The 10696-nt window shown below is 49.3% G+C and overlaps 1 protein-coding gene across 1 annotated transcript; it reads left to right on the top strand.

Annotated features, from left to right (window-relative positions):
• Nucleotides 1-2768: 2768 nt before the first annotated feature.
• Nr4a2 (nuclear receptor subfamily 4 group A member 2) lies at nucleotides 2769-10006 on the top strand. Its single transcript, XM_026401449.2, has 8 exons — nucleotides 2769-2840; nucleotides 4577-4698; nucleotides 5188-6053; nucleotides 6853-6982; nucleotides 7386-7549; nucleotides 8453-8655; nucleotides 9047-9225; nucleotides 9379-10006. Exons 3-8 carry the CDS (start codon nucleotides 5190-5192, stop codon nucleotides 9633-9635), a joined length of 1797 nt encoding a protein of 598 aa, XP_026257234.1. The 5' UTR covers nucleotides 2769-2840; nucleotides 4577-4698; nucleotides 5188-5189; the 3' UTR covers nucleotides 9636-10006.
• The last annotated feature ends 690 nt before the right edge of the window (nucleotides 10007-10696 follow it).

The raw sequence follows: 10696 nt of genomic DNA, 5'->3' as shown, positions 1-10696 counted from the left end.
CATACTCGACAGGTTGCTCTTATATAGTTTATCCTATTGCCATGCTTGGCTTCAGTTGATCTCACTTTAAATAACTCCAATACACTTTTCTGCTCTCTGGAAGGGAAATTTTCAAATTGTCCCCAGGCTCACCCAGCCTAAGTTGTACGTTTTTAATGGTAAGGAGGAGGGTGGATAGTGCAGAGGGAACGAATCTACCTAGACGTGAATATTTGTGTATGGAGGGTTGTGATTACAACCTTAAAGTTCTCCTGTCCCCCGCTTTCCTGAAGACTATATTAAAAAATAATAACTGCCACCCCAGCATGGCTGCGCTCGAGTTTCCGACTGCCTGAAAATAGCTGTTGGGAACCTGGCCTACCGCAGGGATCAAGGAAAGCTCCCCCTGGCCGCGCCCTGCTCCCTCGCGGAAGGGAAGGGAAGGGAACCCGGGAGGGCGCCTCTGAGCTGGAGTTGCTGCTATTTTGGGCAGAGCCTGGCGGGTGCGTCAATGCCTGCGCCCCTGCGTCACCGCCACCCCACCCCCTTCCTTCTTCCCTGCTCTCCAAACTCTCACTTTTTCCCTTTCGTTCGCGTGGAATAGCTTCTGCCCACGGGGCGCTGACGCTACCGAGCTCATACTAATAAGCTTTTCTTCCCCCTTCCCCCTCTCGTCCCTCTTCTCACACACCCTTGCCCACCACCACAATATCCCCCCCCACTACACACACGCGCGCTCTCGCGCTTGCGCGCGTACACACACACACACACACACACACACACACACACACACTTCCTGGCTTTTTTGTTGTTGTTCGCGCTCACTAGGGCACCGCTGAGCTTCAGCGGCCGCGACAGCCGTAGCAGCAGCCGCAACATCTGGGGGAAACTTAAGGTGGTCACGTAGGTATCCCTGAGCTGCAATGCAGAAGAGCCCTCAGCTTTCCTGGGCAGCCACAGAGCACCTGATGGCAACGCCTCTCCATTCACAGGGTAGAAAGGGTCGGCGAGGAGCCGGCAATGGTGGAGGTGCAGATTAGGGATGAGCAACCCCGGAACTCGGATAGTTCCATGATTTTTTCGGCTCATGTTGAGCTCACCGATTTGGGGGCTACGGGAGGTGGGGTGGGGAGGCGGGGGACAAGTTGCAAAGGAACCCTGGTAGTCTGGAAGCGAGCCACGCCAAAAGTGGAGAGGCGGCTGGTACTTGGTCTGAGGCACAGAAAGGGGGCACCTCCGAACTCTCCCTTGGTCCCAGCCTCTTCCAACCCACCAGAGTATCCCAAGGAGGGCCGCCCAGTTTCAGCCGGACGACTATCGCCCCCTGAAGAAGCGGCGATTCCTTTGCTAAAAAGCTCCTTGCGCCTTTGGCGGCGTGGAGGGCGAATTATTCTACAAAGCAGGGTCGAGGGTTGCGGAGATACTGCGGGGCTCAGGTCGAGCTTCCACATTCCTCCAGCTCTCCTCTCAGAGGAGGGTTGTAGGCATACACCTTACGTTTTGCGTACACACTGATCCCCCCCTCCCGCCCCAACCTCTCTGCTTCCCTTGTCTAGCCTTTTCCTCTTTACTCAGATCACGGCTGTGATAGCCCTTGTGTTTCAAAAGAAGGTCGATTTGTTTCTCTAAAACTCGTGGATGGAATACGAGTTGGTGGGCACTGGGGAGTGTCGAAAGTATTGTAGTTTGGCAGAAGGTGGTACCCTTTCTGCACAAGGCGCACCTGTTGCTTACTGTTTGGCTGCATTGTCTGCAAAAGAAAAACACTTCACCCTGACTTTTGGAGTCCCTGAAGGGCTAGGTCACCATCTATCTACCCCATCCCTTTCCTCACTCCTTCAGGAACCACGTTCTCCCTCCAACATAGGCACCGCAAAGAAAAAAAGAAAGAAAGAAAGAAAAATAGGCCCTATCCTTACTCCCTTTTCTCGTGTGTGTGTGTGTGTGTGTGTGTGTGTGTGTGTGTGAGAGAGAGAGAGAGAGAGAGAGAGAGAGAGAGAGAGAGAGAGAGAGAGATGAATCTGAGAAGGAAATATGCCAAAGGAGGACAAGAATAGAAGAAGGGAGAAAAGGAGAATGCACTGGGCAAGGGAAATCCCACCCTGCCTGAGCCCTGAATGTCTTGTGTCATGGGACAGATCTGTAGGCACTTCCGCTATGGGGTCTGTGTGACGATGGTGGGTGAGTGAGGTTAGGACCCTGCAAGGCACACCCCATCCCGTGCTGTTTCAGGTGCAGGCTACCTGCCCCACGCCAGCGTTCCCTTCCGCCCGTGCTTTTGTTATACCCTCCCCATGTGTGAGTGGCCAAGAAGCCACTGGGTTTCGGAGGCTTGGGGGAAGGTGAAGTGTAGCGGCGCTGCGGGCTTCGCAGAGCTGGGTGAAGAGGTCACACCTCTTTCGGAAAAAAAAAAAAAATCCCACCCAAGCCGGCTACCAAGGTGAACGCAGAACGGTTCCCACCTTAAAATCAGCCCTGCTCGTGACGTCAGGTCGGAAATATACCAAAGCCAGCGCGGGCCAGGAGTCCGGGGAGTGCGGCGGCTCCGCGATTGGGTAGCGGGCCGCTGACGCGCGCTGACGCGCGGAGACTTTAGGTGCATGTTGGCAGCGGCAGCGCGAGCCACATAAACAAAGGCACATTGGCGGCCAGGGCCAGTCCGCCCGGCGGCTCGCGCAAGGCTCCGCGGTCCTGCTAGTCTGCCCAGCCGGCCGCCTACCTCTGCTGCCTCCCGGATTGCGGTGTCTCGGCTCCCTTCGCCCTGCTCGCCCACCACCCCCTGACCCGGGCACCCGGGCTCCCAGAGGGAACTGCACTTCTGCGGAGTTGAATGAATGAAGAGAGACGCGGAGAACTCCTAAGTGAGTAGGTGCAGCCGGTGCAGCTCGAGTTCTTTTATCTTTCTTTTGTACGTCTTCTCTTTCCACGTAGGTGGAACAGGTTCTCTGAAAGTGGGAGCCCGAGAGTTGAAGCATGAGTGGGGCGGGAGAATGGGGAGTGGGTGCGCGCAGCTGTGAAGGGCTTTATTTTGAACTCCGGCTTTGACATTAGGGGGGAGTTGGCTTCCAATAGAGATTTCTAGACTCCTCATTGGTGGACGTAGAAAGGAGCCTCCACACTTTGGGAAGCTGTGGATTTGCCTGCGGAAACATGCGCTAAGTTTGTTCTTAGGGAAGATTTGATTGTGGCCTTCCGACACGGAGACTCCAAGTCCTGTGTATATGAGGGAAGCTGTCTGCAAACTGACAGGGAGAGAAAGTTCTTCAGTTTATGCGTTGCTTGGGAACTGTGTCACCGCCTGGCCAGTGTGCGGATGTTTCCCGGGTATTGTTGAATAAAGGGTGGTGTTCAGAGTGTCCTGTTACTAAGTTGCCTGAAATTTCTGGTTTTGGCATGTGATGTCCTTGGGTCCTTGTATGAGAGAGAGAGAGAGAGAGAGAGAGAGAGAGAGAGAGAGAGAGAGAGAGAGAGAGAGAGAGAGAGAGAGAGAGAGATGGATGGTAGTGTGTGTGTGTGTGTGGGGGGGTGATGTGGAGTACAGTTATGAAACTGTGAAGTTATTAGGGGGTTAATATTTAGCATAGACTTATCTCCAAGGGTTGAGAGGGTCAAAAGTCTCTTATTATTTTTTTTCTGGTTAGCTTTTTCTTCCTGCCATCCTCCCCTCCCCTCATCAAGATTATGAAGGAAGGCAGAGAGCTAGAGTCCATGATGTTTGGCTTTCTTGTTCATTATAAGATCCTCTGTGCTCTAGGATGCCTTCCAAGTGAAAACATCCAAAAATTACTAGGACACAAAAATGCCTTGTTCCAGCAAGTAGGCAGATTGTGGAAAACATTCTGGAGAAGGTGTTCAGCTTGATATGCTGCAAACTGCTTTTACACTGGTGTAATACCCTATATATGCAGTATTCTCTTCCTCTGCAGTTGACCCAAGATGCTCATGAAAACATAGTCCCCTCATTCCACCCCTTGGCCATTAAAGATGTAGAAAACCAAGTTTTCTGGAGACATGAACACCGATTCACTTGTATGTTTCTCAGTGCTCTGTTAAAAACACTTAAGAAACACAGATGCTTCCACTCTAATTGTCTTCTTGTATGTTCTTGTATGTCTAGGCCTTGCTAAGATTTTGTAAGAAGAGGGAATTGTTTTCTCATTTTATATTCTTGACTTCTAATACCCCCCCCCCATAAAAGCCTATTTCACCAGGAAAAGAAAAAAGTAGATTCTAACTGTGTACTTTCTCTTCAATTCTAATCTTCTTATTCAGGTCTGAAATAAGCAAAAAAGGAAATGACCCCTCCACCCACACTCTAGCAAAAGGGCCAATTCATTACATCATAAGTGTTAAATAAGTTCATGGAATACCTTTCCTCCTTCAGGATCCTTTCTCTGCAAGGATTTACACAGTGCAATGGGTGGTATTATCTCTTGTTTCCAGTCACGTCTTTTCACATGCATTTTAACTGCTGTTTGGTAAAGGCTACACCCTAATTTCCAATGAGACATAAAAGGGCCTGTCTGGTGAGTCTGCATAAGCCCAGCCAAATCTCAGTTGGGAAGACACCCTGAAACTTCCTGTGTCTGTATTTTAGGAAGGAGATCCGACAGGCTGGACTCCCCATTGCTTTTCTAAATACCTTGGAAACTGTCCTTCATTGAATTACGACACTGTCCACCTTTAATTTCCTCGAAAACACCAGTAACTCGGCTGAAGGTTAGTGAACTTTATTTCTTTCATCACCTTTCCTGAGTTCCCTAGCCATCAACAAACAGCACGACACGATTTTCTCAGGCAAACCCTGTAACTTCAGGTTACAGAGAACAACTTTCCATTGTGCAATTCAACTTTATTTCTAGATGGTCATTTCTAGAAAGCTCGCTGAACCAGAGCTTCAGAGAAGAGTTTCTTCAGAGCGGGATTGGTTGGGGTGGAGGTGGAGGGGGGGAGGGGAGTAGGCATTTGGAAATATCTGAGTGTGTGGACCCTCAATAGCTTTCTAGCTCTGGGTCTTTGTTTGTACAGTCTTTTCACACTTTACACTGTTGCTCTGCAGCATTCGACCTCTCTCGCCCTTCCTCCTCTTGCTCACCTACCGGCTCTCTGACCGCCGTGGGCTGCCGGTGTAGCTCCAGGTGTACCCGAGCCGGGGAGAAAGTGTTCAGTTGACCAGGCTGAGTGTATATCACCCTGTTTCATTTCCAGCCATGCCTTGTGTTCAGGCGCAGTATGGGTCCTCGCCTCAAGGAGCCAGCCCTGCTTCTCAGAGCTACAGTTACCACTCTTCGGGAGAATACAGCTCCGATTTCTTAACTCCAGAGTTTGTCAAGTTTAGCATGGACCTCACCAACACTGAAATCACTGCCACCACTTCTCTCCCCAGCTTCAGTACCTTTATGGACAACTACAGCACAGGCTACGACGTCAAGCCACCTTGCTTGTACCAAATGCCCCTGTCCGGACAGCAGTCCTCCATTAAGGTAGAAGACATTCAGATGCACAACTACCAGCAACACAGCCACCTGCCCCCCCAGTCTGAGGAGATGATGCCGCACTCCGGGTCGGTTTACTACAAGCCCTCCTCGCCTCCGACACCCACCACCCCGGGCTTCCAGGTGCAACACAGCCCCATGTGGGACGACCCGGGGTCTCTCCACAACTTCCACCAGAACTACGTAGCCACTACACACATGATTGAGCAGAGGAAAACGCCTGTCTCCCGCCTCTCGCTCTTCTCCTTTAAGCAGTCGCCCCCAGGCACTCCGGTGTCTAGCTGCCAGATGCGCTTCGACGGGCCCCTGCACGTCCCCATGAACCCGGAGCCCGCGGGCAGCCACCACGTGGTGGACGGGCAGACCTTCGCTGTGCCCAACCCCATTCGCAAGCCTGCGTCTATGGGCTTCCCGGGCCTGCAGATCGGCCACGCGTCTCAGCTGCTTGACACACAGGTGCCCTCGCCGCCATCGCGGGGCTCCCCCTCCAACGAGGGGCTGTGTGCGGTGTGTGGCGACAATGCGGCTTGCCAGCACTACGGCGTGCGCACTTGTGAGGGCTGCAAAGGCTTCTTTAAGGTGAGCAAGGGAGGGGCAGAGGAGGCAGGGTGGTTCTCCATAGTGCCCGGGACCCTGAACTATGCCCTTCGCATTGGTTCGGGCAACCCGGCCCTAGCTCGCCCCGGACCGCCCGAGTCTCTCTGGCCAGGCTAAGCTGCCCTGCAGCTGCCCAAGGCTTGCGGTGGTGGAGGGAGTTGCTTCGGGTTATCTGAGCAAGGGACGAAGAAAGACTTGTAGACCCTGGGCCGCATCCCCCGCAACCAGCCGACCCGGCGGGCCCCCGCCCGAAGTTGCTGGAGCCGGAGTTGGAAGAGGGTCATTTGCATGTGCTAGGAGCTGTCTTCCCTGTTCAGATTGAAATTGGTTAGGACAGAGAACCGTGTCTGAGCTAACCAAGTGGAACAGAATTCCCTATGGTCAAATTAAGTGATCTCTTTATTTCGCCATCCTGATTGAATAATCTTATCATTTTAAATAGAGAAGGTCTCCAAGGAATGTAAATAATATGAATGCCCACGGATTTGTATTTACTGAGCGTCTCCTTCTCCTTCTCTTGGCATATAAAACACAGCAAGGAGCGGCAAGGTTAGCTCAAATGTTAACGCTATCAATTTTCTTCTGTTAAATACCCTGGGGGAGGAAAAAGAAAAGAAATAGAAAAGAAAAAGGAAAAAAAAATAAAAAGGAATTGTGTGTTTGTGCTTGTTTGTGGGGAGGGAGTGTGGACCCCAGCCATTCAGTAATTGTCTCCGGGTTGCTGTATTTTCAAGGTAAAAAAAAAAAAGTAATTTTCGGCCTACATTGTTTCCTTTTGCAGCGCACAGTGCAAAAAAACGCGAAATATGTGTGTTTAGCAAATAAAAACTGCCCAGTGGACAAGCGGCGCCGGAATCGTTGTCAATATTGCCGATTTCAAAAGTGCCTGGCTGTTGGGATGGTCAAAGAAGGTAGGTCACCGCAAACTGCCCATTCTTCAAAGTGCGCCCTTGAAAACCGGCTACCGGTACCCCAGTCCTACTTTCTACTTCCTAGATGGAAGGGTCTCGGGTCCCCCTCCCCCCCGCCCTGCTTCAGTCTGGCCTCCAAGATCCTGCAGCTGCCTGCTTGCTCAGCCTCCTCTAGAGAAAGCTGCCAGGTCCTTCTCGCCTAACTATACGACCCAGTTGGAGGAAGACATAAAATAACCCCACATTGTTTATGCTTCTCGTCAGTAAAGGCTTTACAAGCAGAGGGGACCCTGAGCCGCCCGGGCCTGGCGCCCCATGACTGCGGCCTTCCCGAGGGAGGAGCCCAGGCGGCAGCTGGGCCTGGGCTCGGGGGAGTGGCGCTAACTGGGCTATTCTTTTGCAGTGGTTCGCACGGACAGTTTAAAAGGCCGGAGAGGTCGTTTACCCTCGAAACCGAAGAGCCCACAGGAGCCCTCTCCCCCCTCGCCCCCGGTGAGTCTGATCAGTGCCCTCGTCAGGGCCCATGTCGACTCCAACCCGGCTATGACCAGCCTGGACTATTCCAGGGTAAGAAGTTGGAGGGGGGCTATCATGTGGACAAACCAACAGATGGGCAGGACCCCCTTCCCACACCCAGCACTAACCCTCAGACCCAAGGGGTAAAGGAGGCAAACAAGGCGATATGCCTCACAACTCTGGGCGGGGCCACAGGAGACAGTCCGGTAACTGAGAAGTGTAGACCAGAGGATCCAACCGAGCAAAGAGGAGAGGACATGACAGAGTGGTGGAATCTCTGTGAACCCCCACTCCCCTAGTACTCCTTGACCATCGACCATCGTATACACCAGTGTCTCTAAGGCAAAACCTGAGGCTGCACAAAATCTCCCCATGTCTACTTTATTCTCAATCCTCCATATAGATGTTGTAATTCTCATCCTTCCTGCTACTGCCTGGGTGAAGGATGTGGAACCTGCCTTGGGGCTAGGGAATGAAAAGAGAGGGGTGTAAGGAATGGCACCAGGGTCAGGGATCAAGTGGTCAAATTCCTCTTTTACTCCAGCTGTGAAATATGTGAGAGCTTTAATTGGAGGAAGTATGTTGGGCAAACCTAGAAGCGACTGCAATATTATTAAGATTTGCAAAGGGCGTCTCAGCTCGAGACCCACTCTGGGACTAGCATGAATACTAACGTGTCAATTGTTTTGTGGAGATAAGAGTGAGCGTTTCCCAGGGCTGGCTGGCACTGTATTTAGTCTGTATGGAAATGGTAATTTACATATTTAAAGCAGCGACCTCATAGCACCGTCCCTAATTGAATTAATTGCCCCGGAACATCTAATTTCCTTACTGGTCAGAGAGAGGTTTAATTGTTATAAAAACCTGGCTCCCCTACTAGAAACGGGGTTAGCAATTTCACGGGTTATATATTTTAGAGAACCTCATTAAGTGCTTTTTAAAATGAAATTCCAGTTCCAGGCGAACCCTGACTATCAGATGAGTGGAGATGACACCCAGCATATACAGCAGTTCTATGATCTCCTGACTGGCTCCATGGAGATCATCAGGGGCTGGGCGGAGAAGATCCCCGGCTTTGCTGACCTGCCCAAAGCTGACCAGGACCTGCTTTTTGAATCAGCTTTCTTAGAACTGTTTGTCCTTCGATTAGCATACAGGTAATAATGGAAGAGGTGATCCAGGGAGGCTGGGAGAAGAATCAAGAAAGTAAAAAAAAAAAGGGAGGAAAGGGAATAGAAAAGAGGAAGAAGGGAAAAAGACAGAAGAGGAAATGAAAGAGGAAAAGAAAAGAAAAGATAGAGAACAAATGGAGAAGGGAAGGAGCAAAAGCCCAGAAACCTTGAATGAATGGAATGGAATGGAGGTGGGATAGGGGGCGTTCTTGATTGTTATGAAATTAAACCCTTTCAAGGTCCACTGGTCTACATTTTATTAACTCTTCAGTAATTAGGTGCCTCTTAAATCCCTCATTTATTGCTCTTCAAGTAATTAGTTGTTTAGCTTTTCTCTCTCTCTTTTTCTCCCCTCTCTCTTTGGTATTAATTGCAGGTCCAACCCAGTGGAGGGTAAACTCATCTTTTGCAATGGGGTGGTCTTGCACAGGTTGCAATGCGTGCGTGGCTTTGGGGAATGGATTGATTCCATTGTTGAATTCTCCTCCAACTTGCAGAATATGAACATCGACATTTCTGCCTTCTCCTGCATTGCTGCCCTGGCTATGGTTACAGGTCAGTACTGCAGGTGCAGGGTACTTCCCCTCCAGAACTGCCCAACAGGATTGATTCACTTTCGCTTGTTGCACATTGTTTCTGGTCTTGCCAGCTAACTAACTATTTTGTGCCTTTTCCCCCCTTTTGTTTGTTTCTGATTGTGTTTTCTAGAGAGACATGGGCTCAAAGAACCCAAGAGAGTGGAAGAACTGCAAAACAAAATTGTAAATTGTCTCAAAGACCACGTGACTTTCAATAATGGGGGGTTGAACCGCCCCAACTACCTGTCCAAACTGTTGGGGAAGCTCCCAGAACTCCGTACCCTTTGTACACAGGGTCTACAACGCATTTTCTACCTGAAATTGGAAGACTTGGTACCACCACCAGCAATAATTGACAAACTTTTCCTGGACACTTTACCTTTCTAAGATCTTCTCCCATGCACTTATAAGGAACTGGAAAGAAAACTGAAACTGTCCAGAGGGGGCTAGTCACATGGGCAGAGATAGCCCTCTAAGCTGTCTCAGCTCAAGCTGTTCCCCCTTCTGTAAAACCCCCAGCCCCTCCATTCCTAAAGAAAACAAACAAACAAAAACTGTTGCTATTTCCTAACCTGCAGGCAGAACCTGAAAGGGCATTTTGGCTCCGGGGCATCCTGGATTTAGAACACGGACTACACACAATAAAGTGGTATAAACTTTTTATTATCAGTTAAAGATCAATTTAATGTTCAGAAGAAAGATTGCTCATGTATGATGGGAAATGTTTGGCCATGGTTGGTTGTTGCAGTTAAGACAGATGTAATACACACACACACACACACACACACACACACACACACCTATCGTATGGGGACCCACAAGTATTGCCCTTTAACAAGACTTCAAAGTTTTCTGCTGTAAAGAAAGCTGTAATATATAGTAAAACTAAATGTTGCGTGGGTGGCATGAGTTGAAGAAGGCAAAGGCTTGTAAATTTACCCAATGCAGTTTGGCTTTTTAAATTATTTTGTGCCTATTTATGAATAAATATTACAAATTCTAAAAAATAAGTGTGTTTGCAAAAAAGAAAATAAATAATTACATAAAAAGGGACAAGCATGTTGATTCTAGGTTGAAATGTTATAGGCACTTGCTACTTCAGTAATGTCTATATTATATAAATAGTATTTCAGACACTATGTAGTCTGTTAGATTTTATAAAGATTGGTAGTTATCTGAGCTTAAACATTTTCTCAATTGTAAAATAGGTGGGCACAAGTATTAACACATCGGAAAATCCTGGCAAAAGGGACACATAGTGTTTGTAACACCGTCCAACATTCCTTGTTTGTAAGTGTTGTATGTACTGTTGATGTTGATAAAAGAAAGTTTATATCTTGATTATTTTGTTGTCTAAAGCTAAACAAATCTTGCATGCAGCAGCTTTTGACTGTTTCCAGAGTGCTTATAATATACATAACTCCCTGGAAATTACTGAGCACTTTGAA

This window comes from Urocitellus parryii, chromosome 1, assembly GCF_045843805.1.
Source record: "Urocitellus parryii isolate mUroPar1 chromosome 1, mUroPar1.hap1, whole genome shotgun sequence".
Lineage (NCBI taxonomy): Eukaryota > Metazoa > Chordata > Mammalia > Rodentia > Sciuridae > Urocitellus > Urocitellus parryii.
The sequence above is the reverse complement of the archived record's forward strand: the minus strand, read 5'-3'. Positions and strand labels throughout refer to the sequence as shown.

Excerpts from the sequence above, each read along its gene's own strand:
- Nr4a2 (XM_026401449.2), top strand. The coding sequence starts at position 5,190 with ATGCCTTGTGTTCAGGCGCAGTATGGGTCCTCGCCTCAAGGAGCCAGC. Across the intron at positions 6,983-7,385 it reads TGTTGGGATGGTCAAAGAAG|TGGTTCGCACGGACAGTTTA; the intron begins GTAGGTCACCGC and ends ATTCTTTTGCAG. Across the intron at positions 9,226-9,378 it reads TGCCCTGGCTATGGTTACAG|AGAGACATGGGCTCAAAGAA; the intron begins GTCAGTACTGCA and ends TGTGTTTTCTAG.